This window comes from Gopherus evgoodei, chromosome 15, assembly GCF_007399415.2.
Source record: "Gopherus evgoodei ecotype Sinaloan lineage chromosome 15, rGopEvg1_v1.p, whole genome shotgun sequence".
Lineage (NCBI taxonomy): Eukaryota > Metazoa > Chordata > Testudines > Testudinidae > Gopherus > Gopherus evgoodei.
Genome location: NC_044336.1, coordinates 22,878,852 through 22,900,710, shown reverse-complemented (window position 1 = coordinate 22,900,710; position 21,859 = coordinate 22,878,852). Strand labels below are relative to the sequence as shown.

Below are 21,859 nucleotides of genomic sequence, written 5' to 3'. Positions count from 1 at the left end.
CCTCCAGGAGTTGGTGGAACACCTTGCAGAATCAATGTAAGTTAGAGCAGTGATTTTTTTTTTAAGTAATAAAAAAGAGAAGGTCAGACAGGTGTAAACAATGTCAATGCAAATCTTTCATCCTTCAACTAGTGACTTCCAGATAAAAAAATAGTGGTATACAACTGAAGTTTTAATTACTATAAGTAAATTTAATGGGAAACAAATTATTTAAAGATTTAGGGTGAAATTTTGCCCCTCTTGAAGTACATGGGAGTTTTGCCATTGATCTGGGCAAAGATTTCATCCTTAGTCTCTCTTTAAAATACAGATGATTTAAAAGGACAGCTCCCCTGAACTCTAGAGGGTGGTGTGTGTGTGTGTGTGTGTGTGTGTAGCTAAGAACTAGTCACTTTTAAAAAACTAGTCAAATAGTGGTCACATGCAAGTTGATGCTCACTAATTATCTTGATAGAAGTGTAAGCAAACTTAAAACAAGAAAAAAAAGGTGGGGGAAGGGAGGAAGGGAAGAGAGAAAATGAAAACTTGCTTCAGGGAAGAAGCAACTGTTCTCTGATGTGCAACAAAGAATTTAACATCAAAGAGCTAATGTAAATGGGGCCCATTTACTTAAAAAAACTCCACCTTCTGGAATATTTCTATGAGTCTGACAGCATTATGCTTTATACCAAAATTCAATACTGCATAATTTGACATAAATGATCCTAGGATTGGTCAACTCAAGCAATTTTGGTTGCAATCCAGTATATTAAAACACTTTGTACATCATCTATTTAAATTTTAGAGATTAGCTGATCAGCTGTCAAATTCATCTCACTTGTATGTAAAACTTTACTTCAGTTTCAAACCTTGGAAAATATATTCTCTTAAGTGTTTTAATTATTACAGTAGATTATTTTCTACACCAATATGCTTTTCCTTTTTAAATGAACATGATACATTGGGGGAAGAGTCAACATGGCTTTTGTAAAGGGAAATCATGCCTCACCGATCTATTAGAATTCTCTGAGGGAGTCAAAAAAGCATGTGGACAGACATGATCCAGTTGATATGATGGTACCTGGATTTTCAGAAAGCCTTTCATAAGGTCCCACATGAAAGGATCTTAAGCAAAGTAAACAATCATGGCTAAGAGGGAAGGTCTTCTCATGGATCAGTAACTGGTTAAAAGATTAAGGAAGCAAAGGCCAGGAATAACTAATCAGATTTTACAGTGGAGACAGCTAAATAGTCGAGTACCTCAAGGATCTGTACTGGAACATGTGCTGTTCAACATATTCATAAATGATCTGGAAAAGGGGGTGAACACGGAAGTGGCAAAATCTTCAGATGATATAAAATTACTCAAGATAGTTAAGTCCAAAGCTGATTGTGAAGCGTTACAAAGGGATCTCACAAAACTGGGTGACTGGACAACAAAATGGCAGATGAAATTCAGTGCTGATAAGTAAAAAGCAATAAACACTGGAAAAACATAATCCCAACTACACATACAAAATGAAAGGGTCTAAACTAGCCGTTACCTCTGAGGAAAGAGATCTTGGAGTCACTGTGGACAGTTCTCTGAAAACATCTGCTCAATGCACAGCAACAGTCAAAAAAGCTGACAATGTTAGGAACCAGTAAGAAAGGGATAGATAATACGACAGAAAATATAATCATGACACTATATAAATCCACAGTATGCCCATTCCTTGAATATTGCATACAGTTCTGCTGCACCATCTCAAAAAAGATATATTAGAACTTGAAAAGGAACAGAGAATGGCAACAAGAATGATTAGGGACAGCTTCCATATGAGGAGACAATAAAAAAAAATTGGGATTGTTCAACTCAGAAAAGAGACAATAAGGGGGGATTTGATAAAGGTCTATAAAATCATGAATGTGTGAAGAAAGTAGATAGGGAAGTATTATTTTCTCTTTTCAATGGCACGATAACCAGGGGTCACCTAACAAAATTAATAGGCAGCAGGTTTAAACCAAACATAAGTAAGTACTACTTCACACAAAGCACAGTCACAACCTGTGAACTTGTTGGCATATTATTAGCCAGGATGGGTAAGGAATGGTGTCCCTAGCCTCTGTTTGTCAGAGGGTGGAGATGAATGGCAGGAGAGAGATCACTTGATCATTGCCTGTTAGCTTCACTCCCTCTGGGGCACCTGGCATTGGCCACTGTCGGCAGAGAGGATACTGGGCTGGATGGACCTTTAGTCTGATGCAGTATGGCCATTCTTATGTTCAGATGATGTTGTGAAGGCCAAAAGTACAACTGGGTTCAAAAACAAATTACATAAGTTCTCGGAGGACAGGTCCATCAATGGCTATTGGCCAAAAAGGTTAGGGATGCAACTGCATGTTCTGGGCGTCCCCTAAATCTTCAATATGGGAGAAGATGTAACTGGATGACAGAGGATGGATCATTTAATAGTTGCCCTGTTCTGCACATTCCCTTTGAAGCATATGGTACTGGCCACTGTCTAAAGACAGGATACTGGCTGGATGGACCACTGGTCTGACCCAGTACGGCCGTTCTTTTGTTCTTATGTTAATCTTCATGACTTTATAAACACATGCTATCTGTGCATACTCTTAGAGCTTCCCAAAAAGATTCTAAGTATCTTTATTAATGCAAAGTATGAGAAACCCTAAATATAAGGGTCACTGCCAGCTCCACTTATATCACAGACACATTTATAGAGCGAATAAAGTCACTAGCTCAAGTCATTTTCTTAAATACTACACATTAACACTATGTAGTAATGTAATTCAAATACATGCTATGATCATTGGCTCATCTAAAGGCTTACCTGGTATGAGTTCTACAGTAGGCAGAATCTGTCAGAATTTGGGGACACATACTCAGCTGAGATAAGCTGCCATAGCCACAATGACATCAATGAAGCTATAACAATTTACATCAGCTAAGGATCTGACCGCTGGTCTTTATCAATATATGGTACACGAGCGAAAGGCTATTGGAGACAGTACAGAAAGATTAGAATGTATGTGCTAGATGAGTATGACAGACTCTCATTTTCAGTTATATTTTGAGGCAATAAAAGCAACTTTTAACTAGAAGATAATGATTAAAATAAAAAATCATAAGTGTGCATCATTCTGAGCGGGGTTTTTATTCCATGAAATGTAAGTATTATAAAGGGGGGGTTGATGTAACAGCGTAATAAATAGAAAAACCCTACAGTTGGGAAGTAGAGCCAAAAAACCCCCCAAGCCCATGATTTGAAGTAACCAGTGTTCCTTAGTGAGATTACCTTGGATTACTTTTAATAGTTTCAGATAAAACAAAAGCTTCCAAAAAAGAATAGTACAACTTCATGAGCCAGAAAGTATTGCACATGGTTAGTCATTGGTGCTGTAAGTCCAGCAAAATCCTAATTAAAAGTAGAATGGAATACATTGCTCAATCATGAAAGCAATTAAAAAACACAAACCAAGACTTTTGGAGACTAATATTCTCAATGTTGAATTATTTATCTGTGTTCAGTTCTGCAGCTGTAGGTCAGAATTAACTCCTCTGAACTAAATACTAAAAAGAAAACTCTTTTTGGGTTTTGTACCTCATTCATTTTCAATCAAACACCCAAATTCATTTCAAATTCACACAAGAACTGCAACAGTTTCACCTAAATCAGATTTTCTACAAGTTAAACACCCCTCCTACACTCAGATGTGATTGTGAAACTACTTTGATCTCTATTCCCAAATTTATTGCTCTGTGTAATCCATGACAAAATATAACGTGATTTACTGTATCTCTATATGACAGCCCAGCAGCTGACAGAATTTAATAATTTAGCATAAGAAAAAAAAACCTTCTGGCACCAAAATATACAAATCATAATTGAGGCACTTTAGTATCATATTACAATGAAGCACATGCAGGCTGATCATAAGAACTTCAAAACAATTATAATTCTTTCTCACCCATTTAATAACTGTGGTTTTTATTCCGTGACATGTTCTGCAGCTGCAAGTTATTTTGGAACACTTTTGTTTTTTCACATTAAAGACTATGTAGGGCTAATAACATCATTTTACCCACTCCCTACTTCCCAACCATCCACTTCCCATCCTCCCACTTCGAAAAACAAAAAACTGCAAAATTTCTCAAGTTAATTCTGAAGAAATGAAGGATATCAATGACAGTGGAGACATGCATACAAATGCTACACAAGTATAAATGTATGGGGCAAACAGATGCTTTGCATTAGTGTGTACTATTAAACAGAAAACTATATTAAAAAGAAAACCACAGTGAATAATATAGATATCCAAATGAATATTTACAAAGCAAGAACATATTGTACAAATTCCATATAATAAAATGCAGAATCATTTGTTAAATATCAAAAGCAGAAAGCCTAAAAGAGTAGTGTGCCTGCTGCATTACTCTATGGAGTAAAGGCAGCACTCAAGGAGAACAGAGAGATTGCAGAGAAGCTAAATGACATGTGTTCATTGCAGTTTTGTTGCAGACATGTTGATCCCAGGATAATAGAGAGACAAGGTGGGTTAAGTAATACCTTTTATTGGACCAATGTCTGCTGCTGAAAGGACCTGAAGAAGTTTGAAAGCGTCTCTCTTTCACAAACAGACATTGGTCCAATAAACAACATTACTTCATCTACCCTGTGTGTTTATCGTACAGGATGTTGGGGAGATATCTACCCAGACTTATTTATTCCATATAATAAAGACGAGGGATTGTCAGATGGTGAGATGTTAAAAGAAAAGATGTTTAAGCTAAATGATAATTTATCATCAGATCAGATCATGCAAATGAACACACTGAAATCTATGTGGCTCCATACAAGCATGGGGTCCTCTAAATTACACTGCCACCAGTTGGTAGTCATTCAACAATTTTGAAGGAATTTAAGAATGAACTGGTTGAGCTGCTAAAAAAAAAAAAAATGTAATCTTGCATCTCAATCAGCTACTACACTGGAGAGTAGCCAATGTTGTCCTTATCTTTATAAAAAGAACTAGAGTGATCCTGGGAATTACAAACCAGTAAACCAGGCAAATTACCTGAAATTATAAGTTATAAATAGAGAAGAATGGTAAGACAGGGTCAAATCACCACAGCTTCTGTAGATGAAAACTGCACCTCTCCAAACTCTCAGACTTCTTTGAAGGAGATAACAAAATGGTGAATAAAGGGGAAGTTACAGAAATAATTTATTTGGACCTTTTAAAAGACTTTGATAAAGTCCTTGATAAAAGAATCTAAAGGAAGCCAAGTAGTCATGGAATGCCAGGTAAAATTAGTGTATTAGAGATACTGGTTAAGTAGGAAAGGACAAAAAGACACTGGAAAAAGTAGGAATAAATAGTAATTCTGCAATATGAAATTATTAATTGAAAATCAGCAGTATAGTTTGTGATTAGGAAGGTCAAGATTCAGATATGAGCCCTAACATTTTCTGAACTGAAGTGCTTATCGATATATGTAAAGGATGAAGTTTTGAAATTTCAGACTAGATTTCCAGAAAGGGCACCACAGGAAGTGTGTAACAATAATGCAAAGAACTGGGAAGAATGTGTTTCATTATCTTAATATTAACAAACCAACAACTTTAGATCAGGTTGCTACCTGTTAACAACCCCCTCTCCCCGCAAACCAAAAAAGTTGAGTAATATGAGATAGAGTATATTTAAGCATGTTGAGAGAAAGGTCCTATGATAAAGTCATAAGGCTATGTTCGGAAGTGAAGCATAAGGTAGTGCAAATTAAATTCCCCTAACACTTGCTTAGACTTAAATATAATCTGTTGCTCTGCAAGTGAGTCTTAGGTTTTGTCTACACTACCACTTTCATCAGTGCAATTTTGTTGGTCAGGGGTGTGAAAAAACATGTCTCTGATTGACATTAGTTTCACTGGCACATTGCTGGTGCAGACAGCGCTGTATCAGCACGAGAGCCTCTCCTGCCAGCAAAGAGCGGCTACACAGGAGACCTTACAGGAGCGCAGTTGTAGTGGCACAGCTGTGCCACCGTAAGGTCCATAATGTAGACATACCGGCACAGGACTTCTTGAAGTGTATCTTTTTGGCTCAAATATTCTCTCATACTTCGTCATTTAGTCTTACTGTTCTTTTTCTTGCTTCTTCCTCTTTTCCATAGGGGTAGATATGTTTCTTGAGATGCCGGTATGGTAGCTTAAGTAGTTCCATTCTTGTTCTAATTATTTCATTTCTTTTAGGTACTATTTGGTTTCCTTTTAATTTTTTTAAATCACCCTTCTGAAAATTTAGCACCATAATGCTAGCTTTTCGCACAACTCTTCTCACATGGATATCATAACTGTGGGGTGGTTTAAGGGGTCAACTTCTTGAACAAATTCTTGTGTGTGCATTTTAAAAATAAGTAAAGAGAGCCTCTTCTTGTACGCGCCACACACAGGAAACAGCCACTGAAATTAATTAGAATATTATTTGCTTATTCCCATTATTGTTAATTACACCTCCTTGTATTACCCTAAACAAGTGAATGCTTTACATCGATGGAAATAAAACTTTATAACTGTCAATGGTTCCTCCATCTAGTAGCACTTTTTTGACAATTGTCCAGACAAAGTCCCAGAACATCAGTCAAAGTAATTTTCAGTGCTATGGTATTATTTGTGAATTTAATTAAAGTGATGTTTGTCCCTTACCTAGATCAGTAATGACAATGTTAAATAAAACTAGCCCTAACACTGATCAGCACAGTACCCTAGCAGACAACTCCATATACATTATTACAATGACATTTATATCATTACTCTTTGTTAGTAGCTCTCCAGCCAGTTTTAAATCCATGTGGCAGCATGAAGTACGGGCAAAAAAGGATTTTTTTTTAAAAAAGAGACGGTATTGAAAGCACAATCCCACTATGTATGAACAAACGAGACTACTGCTCTGAAAAATCTCCAATAAGTCCTTGGGATAGCGCCATAAATGTTGTTTAGTCTCACTTGAGTAAAGTACTATGGAGAGATTATTCTCTAATATTATTTTTGAAGTTTGGTGCAGATTAAAGACTTTTCCAAATAGCTTCCCTATGGGATGATGTAATTTCATTTTTAAATTAAACTTTTTTTCCCTAGGTCTTTTAAACTTTGGAAAGACACTTTCCCATCAAAGCCAAAGCTTCATGCTCACTTTTGGTAGTATAAATGTGTTAATTCATGAATCACTACTCTAGTATGTTGGAATCGCTCCAAGGCCATATATAAGTAAACATACATGGATTGGGCAACACAACTAAAACAAGGAAGTTATTGCTCAGGAACAGTAAGGCAGATAAAAAGAAGTGATGTATTCAAGAGATATTACATGGTACAGAACAACAAAACTATAGATTTATTCTTTTGGTAAGAGTTCTAGAATCTTTAAATTCCATATGAGCAGACGCAGGCAACAGCATCTATACAATGCAGAACCATTTCCATGCTTCACTGTATAGAGAGGGAATATATATCTTCACGTTATACGACTGATGTCATTGCAGCCCAAGAGGAAAATCAGGATGTCAGTGCAATGAGTGGTTAATTTGGTTACTCATATCAAAAGAGATTCACACTACATCCTCATCATGGTCACCAGTGTTTCATTTATAAAATTCCTTATATAAGTCTACTGATCTTACACTCACTGTAGACGATGCCATCTCTAGCCTCTGCCGAAGCCACACTGCTCTGATTTGGTTGCTTGGAGATGCCCCTCTCTGAGAGCAAATGGTAAAAGAAATGGGAAGGTAGGAGGCGTATAAACCCTATTTTCACTAATACTCTAACACATTCTATCACATAATATCAAACAATGTATATCCATTTTTAACAATCTTTTTGTTAAAAGGTTTTAAAGGAACTATGTAAACATAAATTATGCCAATAATAGATAAACTGCAGCAGAAAAATACCTAGGTTACTTAACAGTAGCAGTCTAAGACTATATTGCCAATGCAGATCTATGCTAAATAAGAGCTGTTAAAAGCAGTTACCCCAAGATAAATCAGCATATGCACCAATACTAGCACCACCTAGTGGAGGTACAGTGCTCCATCCTCAATCAGTTTCTGTCCAGCATACAGTTTCTGAAGAACAGGGACTGGTAGGTTAGGGGTGTTCAGGCAAGACATTTGGGGAGCTCCGCTCATTAGAAAGCACACCTATTTTTCTCCTCCAAGAAATTGCATCTAAGTATCCTTATTCTTGGACGCTAAATTTATCTATGGAGAAGGAAGGCTGGACATGTAGGGATTATCTGGAGATGTACCTGTTCATTCTCTAATTCATACATAATTGTGGCAATGAGCTGGCTCTTAGGCAGCTCCAAGCATTCCTCCTTAGAAGACTCAAAGTTGTGCTAGCGTGCTGGAGAAGATGAAAAATCCATGTTAGATTGCTCATTCCTAGATGAGGGACTGCTGGAAAATATCAGACCATGGCTACCAAAGGAGATGAAAGAGCCAACCAAAGACAAGCCTGGCAGAGGTTAATGGCTGCAGGACCATAGTCTCACTATGCTAAAAAGGAAAAGCCCATGGTGGGACTTACACAGTCACTGTAGATTTTAGAGGTGTCCAGATAATAATATGGCTCAGAGAGGAAGTTAGGGAATTTTTTTGGTGGCTTATGGATCCTTTGAAGTTTGCCCAGAGTAAAATCTCATCTTTATTTTTGCCTAATAATTATGAATCACACCAAAACAGAGAGGTATTGTGATTCATTAAGAAGTTACGGAAGAGATGCCAAAGACATGAATATTTGACAGGGAGGAGTAAACACCAAAGAGAAAAAAATCTATAGCAGAAAGTCAAGAAGTTAATGCTAAAGCAACCGATGACAGCAAATGCTTATACTGCTGTTCTCCAGTGCCTCCCAATGCTGAAGGGGCATAAGGTACTGGAGGGCCATCATCAGGCTGGCCAGGAAATGTCTATGAGAGATGCAGTACTGGTGGGTATTGTGGTCTCTTTCTGGCTGGTACACTACAAAATTGTTCACCAAGGTGACCCCAGGGATGCCAGTAAGCCCACAGTAAGCAGATGGAGAGGGTCCCCATGGATACGCATAACTCCTGGATATAGGGAATCTGGTAGGGTCTGGAAGATTCTCTTCAAAATATTGGCTCAGTGGGGTATGACACTATGGTGCCAAGAGCGAGCCCTGCCTAAAATCTCAGAGCCCTGGGTTAAAAGGGGGAACATCAGCTATAGGATAGAGGTCCTGTCGGGGTTCAGTCCTGGAGGACGCTGGTTTCAAGGTGTCTGAGCTGTACCAGGGAAGGGGCTTTCACAGGGGAAATGTCAGTTCCTCTGGGATGAAAAGGTCCTCTGGGGAAAGCAACTTGGATGAAGCTGGAAAGCTGTGGTATCCAGAAGCCTGAGTCTCAGGACTGGAGTCTGGAGAAAGGGTTGGTGCTGAGATGTTGAGCACTGTATGGGAGGGGCATATAGAGCAACTTCTCACCCCCAAGTTAGGGAGCAGTAGCAGGAGGGCAGCAGGAGTAGGGCAGCGGATCGTTCATTTCTTGTGATATCTTGCAGGAGCAGTGGGAGGTCAACTGAGAAGCAGAGGAGGAAGCAGGATGCAGTAGAAGAGGCAGGGTTGGGGGTTTTCACTGCCCAGGACTTGCTCAATTGGGGCTAGGGGTTAGCAGCAGGAGGAAGGAGAGTTTTTCCATCTGGTTCTGCTGACCCCAAACTACTGTGCTGATACATTTTTTTCACCATCCTGCAGATTTTAGGAGAGACCAGTCCAGTGGCCATTAGAAGATTTCATGGCCAGCAAACCAAGGTGGCATTCCCTCTTCAGTGAACCATTGAAGTGGTCTGCTGGACCAGGGTTCCCTCTTGTGGAACTCCTAGGGTCTGCAAGAGCAGAATTTGTCTCCATTAGACCTTAAGGCAACTAAGAAAATTCCAATGCAAAAACTTTTGTTAAGGTTGTGTGACAGACCCAGACCAGTGGGGTATAGGAGTCTGGTAGAGGGCAAATATACTGGTCACTGGATGAGTAGTTTTCTGTTCCCTGAGTGACCAGAGCAGGCGCTGCACTAGAGTAATCAGGAACCCGCTAGAACCAATTAAGGCAGACAGGCTGATTAGAACACCTGCAGCCAATCAAGGCAGGCTAATCAGGGCATCTGAGTTTAAAAAGGAGCTCACTCCAGTCAGGCAGGGGAGAGCCAGAGGAGAGGAAGTGTGTGTGAGGAGCTGGGAGCAAGAGGCACAAGGAGCTGAGACTGAGAGGGTGTGCTGCTGGAGGACTAAGGAGTACAAGCATTATCAGACACCAGGAAGAAGGTCCTGTGGTGAGGATAAAGAAGGTGTTTGGAGGAGGCCATGGGGAAGTAGCCTAGAGAGGTGTAGCTGTCATGCAGCTGTTACAGGAGGCACTATAGACAGCTGCAATCCACAGGGCCCTGGGCTGGAACCTGGAGTAGAGGGCGGACCCGGGTTCCCCCCAAACCTCCCAACTCCTGATCAGATACATGAGAAGTTGACCCAGACTGTGGGGAAGATCACTGAGGTGAGCAAATCTGCCAATAAGCGCAGGATCCACCAAGGTAGAGGAGGGTCTTTGTCACAGTTGAAATTATATATCTGTTTTGAATGCATATTACAGTAAAAGATTAGTGCTTAAAAATATTCTAAATTTCCTGAATATCTAAGTTTAAATGTACAAAAAACAAAAATATTTGAAAGTATGGAAATTCAATTCAATTTCCAAAACTATCTTAAATCCATCCCATTAGCAATACCCTGAAGAAATCAGAAAGGCAGTGTACGCTATCCACTGTATACAGTTTCATTTTATCATTGACCACAAAGGCATACTTTAATCACAATGTTTATACCAACTATGGCCTTTTTTATGGTCAGATACGCTCCACAGGAAAACACTGATGTACAAATTCCTTATTAGATAAATCATATTCCATGGCAAGGATTTCTCTTTCCATACAAAGGGGACAATCCTGTAAGATGATGAAAGTATTCAGTACCCCACTGGATTGGTCTTTACAACTGAACCTGCGAACCCAATGATCCAAGTGTCATTAAATACAGAGCTAACAAATTAACAAATAGAGAGATGAAGCCATTTATCTGTGGTGCACATTTCTAAAACTCCACCTGCAAATTAAATTGCACAGGAACCGAAGTTGTTCAAAATGTAAGCAGCACACTGTACACCTCAAAGTTCTTAGAAAAAGTCCTTTTTACAAAAACAGCATGTTACAAAATAATTATAAAAACACAAAAAGAGAAGTCAGGAAATGACCATCTCTAGGGACAGAGTTAAGTAAGTTTGGCATCTTAGATGAATTTACATATGTTCAAATGTTTGTGTTTCTCGTAAGCTTAACCTTACCTCTGAATTTCCTGGGTATCTATCTCTTATTTAAATGCTACCATTCTTGAAAGACAATATGAACTCAGAACACTATGTGCCTGCATCCTGATCTTAACACAGTTTATAGAGTGAATCCTGTTGGAGGTATATTTCATGATTGTAATAACTATAAAATACAGGGCTTTATAAGCATAAAAAAGAAAAAAAAATTCCAAGCAACTGTTACATCATTTAAATCAATAAAACTGAATTGTGCAGCTTTGGCTGAGTTACCTGCCAGCTCACATGCCCAGCTCCACAAACAGAACTGTTTCATAATTGTATTGAAATTATAGCTTATGTGTGAGAACCAAGCAAAACAAGTCTCCGTTTTCCTGTGCTTTTCAAAAAGACTACTGTAAAGCACGCATCCATGAGGGAAAAGTGATAATTTATGTCTGATTTTAATGAAGATACATGTTCCAGACTAAACATCATGATATCCATCAAGTAAACAAAAAATAACTGTGAAAAAGGATACATATTTCATCAGATCCTCAAGATACATATAACAAACCATCTGTCACCAGTGAACTCTATTTACTTAAGTACTCACAATTGCCCCCAGCAGTGTAGTATCTGAATGCCTCACTATGTTTAATTTATTTACCCTCCAAGGTAGGGATGTGCTCTTATCCCCTTTTACAGATGAAGAACTGAGACACAGAAGCCCACATTTTAAAAGGTATTTAGGCATTGTTCTGCTCAGCATTGCCAGGTCTAAGTGACTTAGACACCTATCCTCCATTTTCAAAAGTGAATTAGGCTCTTAGGTGCCTAAATTGCATTGATTTTCACTTTCTTCAGAGTCCCAGGCTAGCACCTGAACTACTGGACTATTCTTTTTCTTTGTGGCCCTAACTTCATCTTATAATTTTAACTATCATATGTGTTAAACAGGTGTGTACATAGAGAAACATACTTCCTCTCTGGAATGAAAGTAGCAGTGAGAAAGAATAGACAGACAGTCCTTAAATCTGAACAAACACTTGATAAAAGGAACCAAAATGTCTATTAGACTCCAGGAACGCAGTCAACAAAAAGCTCAAGATGGAAATTATTCAAATACAGGGGAAAAAAAACACTTCAGCTCCACACTGTATGTATTTTTATATGTATCAAAGATATAACTGTTTTATGAGTTAGGTTCAGTGTTCCAAGGTTGCTTCCTTAGAGTATTGTTAGCATGTCTACTGGTCTGTTAGGGTCATGCTTTCTGAATACTCATTTTCTTTGCCAAGAAAATACCACAGATGAATGTTACAAACAGCTATGTTAGCCAAAATTCACATCTGCACGCACTTAGAAATGCAGCTCTCGTCTTTCTTTTAATAATTTCTGGCAAACTTGAAAATATACACAAGCTTTGTATAGTATGTTACACCTGGCTGACTAGTGTTTATGCCACAAGTGTTGTTGATACAACCTATAACATCTGTCACCCTATTGTTGAAATTAGTCATTAGTGCAGCCCACACAACAGTAGTAAGTATCTCTAATGTATTTATTTTTTAAACACCCTATGTCTAACATTTTTCATACGTGGGTGTAACTTACAATGCAAAACGGTCATTATATACTATAATAATATAATCAACTGACATATAAAATATGTTAAAGAGAAAGCAAATAAAATCTCTACCTTAAAACTGTGTTTGCTGGGCAGAGGCGTTGTTTCATTTTTTAATCAAATCAGTGCAATTAAAATGGTCCACTTCCCAGAAATAATCTTTTATTACTTTTGATTACAGAAATTTTGGTAATCTTTCAGGTTGTGTTATGTTTGAGTGTAACAATAGATGTCATGAAAATAAATGAAGACACAAGGACATGACAAACAATTTCAACTCTCCATGCTAATGTCTTGGACTGATTTATGTGTAACATGGCTAGTGGGAGTCTAACTGCAGTAACACTTTCTGTCCTGAACTATTATGGTGGTGCTGTGCACTGATAAATGGCTGCCATCTTTCATCCCAGAGGTGGCTGCATTTCAGTAATCCATTATGTATATGGCTAGATTGTGCCTATTATGCAAAGGCCTGTGTTAGAGCTGCCCCAACAGAAGCTACTGGGAAGCTCACCTGCTTCAGTCCCCCTTTAGGAAGGAACTGTGTGACCCTGCTCCTGGTCCTTTTTGCACGGTTACACTCATACTCTCAGGATAGTAAGGGACTGAACTCATGACTGCTCCCACTCACACAGAGGGGAGGGGACAAGACCAGCAGAACAGAAGCTCATGTGTCCTCCCCTTAACTTGTGCACCTCTGCAATGATCAACCGCAGTTTAACCCCTGCAGTGAACAGCGCTTTTAGAATCTTGTGGGGAAAAGGCCCATATAACTAAGTGCTCAAGCCTTCGTTTTCATGCAACACAGTGACAACCCTCTGGAACTCCTTGCCAGAGGGTGTTGTGAAGGCCAATATTATAACGGGGTTCAAAAGGGAGCTAGATAGATTCATAGAGGATAGGTCCATCAATGGCTATTAGCCAGGATGGGCAGGAATGGTGTCCATAGCCTCTGTTTGCCAGAAGCTGGGATTGGGTGACAGAGCATGGATCACTTGATGATAACCTGTCTGTTCATTCCCTTTGGGGTACCTGCCATTGGCCACTGTCAGAGGACAGGATACTGGGCTTGATGGACCTTTTGTCTGACCCACTGTGGCCATTCTTATGTTCTTATGTAAATCTATTTTTACACCACTGTCTTCAATATTACTACCTGGATGAGTTAGGGTGCACAGGTTCAAGTCCCAAATTAGCAAGGGCATAAAAAGGTATTAAAAATCTCTTTCCAATTTAATAGAATAGAAGTAAATTACATTATCAAAATATTTTAGAGCATCTTCAGGCAAGAATAAATATAACAAAAGAGCCTCAGAAAGGGCCTGATTCTGGCCAGCAACTCCACAAGTGTGCACAAGCAGAGGGGATACAGGTTGCTACTCCTTCTCCTCTTACTGTTGTGGGGTTTTACAGACTCAAAGAGCACCTTGCTCCCTCCTCGCACACTGTGGTCACTTGCCCGAAAGGGGTAAGGCAGGGCAAACTAAAAGCCGGGCTATCATCCCCATTCCTTCACAATCATCAATAGAACTAGCCAGGAGCACAGATGGAGGATGCTGCACCTTTTTCAGGACTGCTGCAGCAGATACATTGACAGGAATTCTGGCTGGTTCAGACAGAATTCCTTCTGGAAATCCCAGGCGACGGAAAGCATCCTATTCAGTGCTTTTAATAGTGCATAGAGCAGAATTTCCCCCAAAGAGAACAGGCACGGAGATGTCAAACAGAGCTGTGATTTGTCTGGGACAGAAATGGTAAGCAAGTTCCAAAACATTTACATCTCTAATAGCTCACATTTCAGAAAAACACCTCACAGCGGGGTTACATGAAAATAATGCCAGCTACAGAGTAAGGTCAGTGGAAAATTATGGATTTTTTTTTTTTGTTCCATAACAGGTGACTTGTTTCTTTTCTTTACAATGTGGATTACACAGTTTCATCTGGCTGCCAGATAAGGACTTTTTCCAGGAAGCACAATATTTTATCCTTCCTATTGATTAATCTAATTTTAAGATGAAATAATTATAAATAGATAGTTACTGTCAGCTTCACACTTTTAAAATTTCACTTACATACTATTCCAGAGCAGCCTTATAGGCATCAATGGCTAAGATACTCTAATCATGCATTAAATACTACCAAAATATAATGAAATTAAAATATTAATTTTCTTTATCTCAGAAGGTAAGATGAGACAGTATGTGACTCTAAAAAATAGAAATACCAAAATATATACAGCCCCAACGAACTAAAACATATTTACCTCATTATAGAAAGTATCATTAAAAAACACAAAATCAGAATTACATATAAGGGCCTGCCATTTACAAACTAATATAATCTGTATTTAGCTCTGCTCTATGCTAATAAAGTGCCATCATCACGCCCATTTAATCAATACAAAGAAACTGGCAAAACTGGAAACTGGCAAAATCCCCTGCTTGTTTAAGTTTACCAGCCATGTCTGGTTTGAACAGTAACATCTCATTAATTCCCAGCCTGGCAATTCGCAATACAAAGTTCAATGGACCTTAAGTATCAATTAATCATCCATCCACAAGAGAAGCCTGAAGGATAAGAAAGTAACATCTCTTCTACGTGAAAATCTTGCTGGTAGCAAGCAACATCAAATTAATCCCACATGTTTCATTACAAGAGATCACATCTGTTCATACTCATGAGCAGGGTGCTATCAATAAAGCTTATTCTCTTAGACTTTTTTTCCCATTCTGCATCAGTGTTATCGAGAAAGCAAAAGTATGTGAATGACATGCCTCTATAAATTCTCTTTCTTCTTTAAGGTCTTCACTGAAATTTTAGAAAACTTTTCCTACACTTGATCCTGATCAGGGGAATGCCAATCCATAAACCCCTGAAACCAACACACAGAGAAATCAATATTGCACAGAATATAAGGCCACCCGGGAATGAATCCCTTCACCCCTGGAAAAGGAATGAGCCTCTGAAAAGTTTGGATGTTCATAAGATCTTTTCCAAACCAAAACCAGACCCACTAAAACTTCTGAGGTTCAGCTAGCAGTTCCTGGCACCATATATAATCAAGTAAATTGAAGAACATAAACCTTAGAAGACAAAACATGAACAAAAACAAACAAAACTTTCCTTTCATTTCTTCCATAACAACTTAAAGGTAACAAGATTTGCTAAAAAATTCAAAACCTCAGAAGGAAAGTTACTTTTTAAAAGCAGCAGCATGTGGGCTATTATTAAAGTTATTTTTCTTTTCTTTTATATAAAAAAATCTCCAATCCCAAACCCTCCCTTGACTTCAATTGTGTCAGAATTTCATTTCAGTTTGGCAAACAGTAGCATTTTCACTTTTCAGCTGAAAATGGAGGTCTCCTCCAAACTCCTTTGGGACCTAGGTGGCCTCTTTGCAGAGCCCTGAGCTTGGGCTGTACAAAGAGATGAAATAGGGTAGGAATGAGTAAAGGTAGCTCATGATTGCTTACACAGGAATATGTAAAACTCCTTTTCCTCACAAAATAATATTTTTTCCCTCAGCACATTATCTCACAATCATAAATTAGAAATGAAGAAATAGGCTAAATGATAAACATAGTCCCTTAAAATGTAATGCCATCTAATGTAAATTAAAATTAGAAATGTCTTCATGTAATTTTATTTGGAAAATGAAAAAAATTCAACTGAAAGTTTAAAAAGCATATTTTTGACAGTAATGGTGATTCAAGACTATTAAGAATATTTTTCTCTGAAGTGTTTAAGGATTATTTGTAACTTTAATTTAGGGATGTAAAGAAGTTAACTTTTTTCCTTTTGCTGTACTATTAACGTAAAAAAAAGATCAAAGAAAGAAAATAATTGAGATTCAAATTCCATTTTTAAGCAAAAATGACAATGTCTTCACGAGTTAATATTAATCCTTTAATTATGAATTTCAAAGGTTTAAATACTTTCTGTGACCTTGGCTTTAAATAATTATGCCAAGTGGAGCTTTCCTTAAATTCAAAAAAGATTCTGAATTGTTGATCATGGCCATTTAATGGCTTCAGGCTGGCAGATTTCCAACATAATCCTCAGAATGCTGTTTAAAATTACGGACCAAGAACCTGATGCAGGTAAATGAAATGTCAATTTCACAAAGACCACTGGAACAGTATATGCATAGTCTTATTTTTTGTTGCGCAGTATCATTTTGTAATCAAATGTGGAATTTACCACACTAATACATGTCAAAATATTTAAAACAACTGTATGCTTACACACAGACATGGCCTATTTTAAACATCAAGTAGTTTTCATTTTAGTTTAGGACAATGTTTAAACATGTCCTTTGATTACAATTATTTTCTTTTCTGAGGAACTGACAATATTATAAAATAGATTTTGAAGTCTTGGTGATCTTTTCTAGATAACTATATGCTGATTATGCCATTAAAAGCTGCAGCAGGCTAGGTAAGACTTTATTCCTACTAAATAAGAATCCAATAACGGTGATATTTTTAAAACAAGAAAAAAAACAAACCTCAATACAGAATAAGACTCTGATCTTGCAAACCCTTACCAACAAGCTTAACAATATTACCACAGATAAGTGACATTTTAGTGAGATTACTCACAGTAGAAAAGTTAAGTATGTACATCAGTGTTTGAAGGAACAGAGCCATAGTTAAAAGGCCATGTTCATTAGTTACTACTCCATCTGTATTAAACACTTAATCCTACAAACATGCACATGAGTAACTTTAACCATATGAATAGTCAGATTGACTGCAATGGACCTGAATTAAGTTACTCACATGCATAACTGTTTTCAGGATCAGGCTCTATATTTAGGCTGGGATGTGCAAAGGAGCTTAAGAAACCTAGTCACTCATATCCCATTGAAACTTGGTCACCTAGTTTCTCTCTTTTGAAAATCTCAACCTTCAGTGTTACTGCTATCTATACTTAAATATCTAGCAATATCTATTTTCTGACTTGGTTCTTATGACTACATACTGACAAAAGATATTAAAGATTTTGCTTTAATTTGGCAGTACAGTCACCAGTACTGTGAACTGAATACCTACAAAACTTGTGATTAGTCTCTGCAGCACCAAACTAATTGAAACACTCCCATTAGCAGTCTAGATTTCACCCAGGACATAGAGGTTGGATCCAATCTCAGATGAGTAAATGGATACAAGAAAAGCTGAAATATGTATATGAAAGTTCCTTAGTGCCAATGAGCCAACATCCTAAGGGAAATGATGATGATGTTAGCTGACAACACTGGTAAATGATCACATAAATATATCTAAAGGACAGGAAATGGAGAAACGTACATAGCAATTTTAAAAAGAATTCGTAAAATGTTATTGAGGAAATTCAAAATACCATCTTTTATAAGCATGATATTATTTAAAATGTACAGAGATTTTTGAATACACAGTTTTCTAAAATATTAGTATCAAAACATATAATTAACTATTTTTATTTCTATATCACATAGCAGTGAGGTTTTCACACTTCATTTCTTTGTGTTCCTGTCCTTAAGTATTTCAAATCTTGCTGATTTGTATAAAAAACACCTACTCACTGCTGAATGAAAGTGAAGCCCATAAAAAGGAGTCAACATTCAGCCAAAAACAGACATATACTGACTCATTCTGTGAATGAACTGGTTAAGCATAAGGTGGAAGAAAACACCAGTGTGTTTTAAAACATGAATCCCCAAACTTAAACATTTCACGCTCCTCTTCCCAACCTTCCCTCCTCCCCACTCCACAAAATTGATCTCTAAGTCCTTACTTACTAAAACAAAAAAAAGCACGCAAAAGTTTTCCCTTTTATATTGAAGGCAATTTATATCCAGATACTTGTATCCTGAACTTTCCCCCTTAAACTGTTTTTGACAGAGCAAAATGCATGGATTAATAAAGTAGGATCTCCCTTGTCAACCCCTTCCTAATCAAGAAAAAGGGATAAAACCCATCCTGGATTGAAGCTGCATTTCAAATCATGCTGTTATTCTGGTCTACCATTTCCCCCTACTTAAACTACTAGATTGGTGTTTTGATCCTATTGCTACTTCTGTTAGAGTGCGGCACTCTGCTGGGGAAGAAGGCTAGTCAAAACAATAGTAATTATCATCATGAAATCTGCATTTTGTTATCATAGAAGCCTTTCATTCTAGGACCTCAAAACTCTGAACTCCTCCAGCCCTGAATGCCATATGATTTGACAAACTCTGATCTGTAGCAGTTTCCTTTATTTAAGTAATCTCACAACTGTTACTGATTTGTATAATTTGTTACAGAGTGTGTCACTTTGGATTCATTGTCCCTCATTTGCTCTGACCTAATCAGGTTTGTGTAGTTCCATCATATGAATTTCTTACCTTTTCCAATGTCATCTCTGTCTCTGCAGCATGTGTCCTTTTCAGGTCTAAGGCCATCTTTTCCGACTCTGCTTTAAGCTTATTCACTGCAGTCTCGTGATCCCGAGCAGCCCTCTGCTTTTCTTCTTCCCGCAGAAGGCTAAGCTCTACCAGCTGTTGCTTCCGCTGAGCATTTACCTGAATAAGCTCTTCTCTCAGCTTGTGGATTTGGGCCTCCATATCATGGATAATCTTAAATTAAAAAAAAAAAGAAGAGGAACACTTCTTGTATGACTCCTCTGATCAGACTTATCATGTAGGATAGGGAACAAGCTGGAAGAATTCCCTTTCTTCCCTCCCATCAGAATTCATCTGCACTTTAGGATTTTCCCTCTCTCTTTTACCCTGACTTTGCCTTCACACGCAAACGGGAAAAGCTTCCTTCTGGCCAAAGTTTGGATGGAGGCTATCAGCAATGTCACAGCAGCCAGCAAGAAAAACCTGCTTTAGGGCCAAAGTAGAGTTCCAAACTTAATATCCACTTACCCTCCCTTTCACTCCACCAAAGAATCAGCTTTACCATTCATTTTGTTCATTCTTCCAGTCCTGGCTTTGTATCTTTTCCTATACTATTTCATCTCAATCTCAGTGTGCCATGCCACCACTCTCTTCTTATTAAAATCCCTCCTTAAGACACGTCTTCAGTAAGGTCTACGCACAAAGGATGCAGCTCTAGGGCTAGCTAACACTGTTCGTGAACCTGTCAGGCAGCTAAAGGATACAAACATGTGATGCCCAAGGCAATTTTTTTTAGTGTATGTTAAAAAAAAGATTTTTCTGTATTAACAGGATTTGGGTCAACCAGCACTTCACCGACCATAAATGAAAATCACTTATAACTGATAGTTACTGAGCGTAAACCATATTCCCGGCTAGGGTAGAGCATCTAAACAATGACAATAACTTGTATCACATTGAAACTTAAAGTCTTTGGCAAGGTAATTGGAGGAAGATGGCCCTGGATATTATTCTAGAGATTTAGTTATGATCTGATAAAGTGCTCATGACAAAGGTTAGCAAAGGCAGCACAATTAATAGAAAAATACTGAGCTCAAAACGAAATATATCAGTCCTACTGTTCATAAAACCACCCTAGTTACAGACATCCAATCCAAGAACAAAAAAAGTAGATATCAAAAACAAAATGCTATCAAAATCATGAAAAAATTCCTTCCTTAGAGGTTTTTAAGGTCAGGATTGACAAAGCCTTGGCTGGGATGATTTAGTTGTGGATTGGTCCTGCTTTGAGCAGGACCTTGGACTAGATGACCTCCTGAGGTCCCTTCCAGTCCTGATATTCTGTGATTCTATGACTGACCAAAGCAGCTTTGGTGTATGATATGAAGCTTGGTAAATTTGCGTTCTGATGAAAAGTAAGTTTGAAAAAGGAGCATTAACCATGAGACCTCTGCCACTGATTTCCAGGCACTGAGAGGCAAGACAACCCAACAGACCCCAACTATCATGAAGGAATGTAGCCACTTAAACAACAGGGTTCTAGCCCTTGTAAGACTTAGAGTATGGTCATTAAGGCCTAAAACCATACCCTGAAATGAACAGGTAGACGGTGCAGACAATGTAGCTAAGCATATTGACTTTCCTCAATTGGAAGACAAGCCACTGTGTCCTGAACAAGATGAAGCACCTAAGGGTTCATAAAAGGTCACATAAAAGAGAGTGCATTGTTGTAATCCAGCCTATAGATGGCAAAGACATGGGTCACTGTGGCAAGGTCTACATCTGAGAGGAAAGATGACTGGCTGACTGCTAATAAAAGACGACACTACACAGGACCATCATTATCTACATACCAAGAAGCCATAAAGAATTTAACAAAACCTCAAGTCTCAGAACTACATTGAAAAAGGTGCAGGCACAGTCTTTCTTCTCTCTATGTGAATTCCCAAAACTAGCAGCAACAGTTCCATCGTGGCCAGATTCATTCCCAGCCAATTCATTCCCATGCATCTCCAAATCTTGGTTAGACTTAAGGAACGCACAACAACAGATGACAGAGGTTGATGAACTGCCAAGACTCATCGAACTTGTCTCAGGCAAGGGACATTTTCAAAAGTAGCAGAGTGACGTAGGAGCCTAAATCCTATTAGGTCCATTTGAAAATTTTACAAAAGAAAGGTCCTCAGATGCAATAACAGACTACCCTAATTGTAACACAGTACTTACAGCCCAGGATTTAGGCTTCGCACAGCTCTGGCATTCAGAGGAAGGAAATTACAAAGCCACAGTACTAATAGTCTTGTAGTATTTAGTGGGAGGCATTTAATAGGTACCCCTTATATGTAACTTATTTAACTTATGTTTGGGGTCAAATTCAGAAGTGACATACAAACAGTGAAAGTTATATGTCTGTAAGTAAGCTGCAGGGATCTAATTGTTCTAACTTACACTTGGAAAAGGCTGAAGGTATAAGTTATGGTAGGAGTTGCTACTTTAGATTTACAATTTCTTACACAC

At 38.1% G+C, this 21,859-nt stretch overlaps 1 protein-coding gene across 2 annotated transcripts in view; it reads right to left on the bottom strand.

The window, feature by feature from the left end:
* Positions 1-21,859, bottom strand: part of CEP112 (centrosomal protein 112) — a 278,377-nt gene that overhangs the window by 68,079 nt on the left and 188,439 nt on the right. For both annotated transcript variants that reach the window (XM_030534468.1, XM_030534469.1), the window contains one exon: positions 19,346-19,576. In XM_030534468.1, coding sequence (XP_030390328.1) covers positions 19,346-19,576 — 231 coding nt within the window. The remainder of the gene's footprint in view (positions 1-19,345; positions 19,577-21,859) is intronic.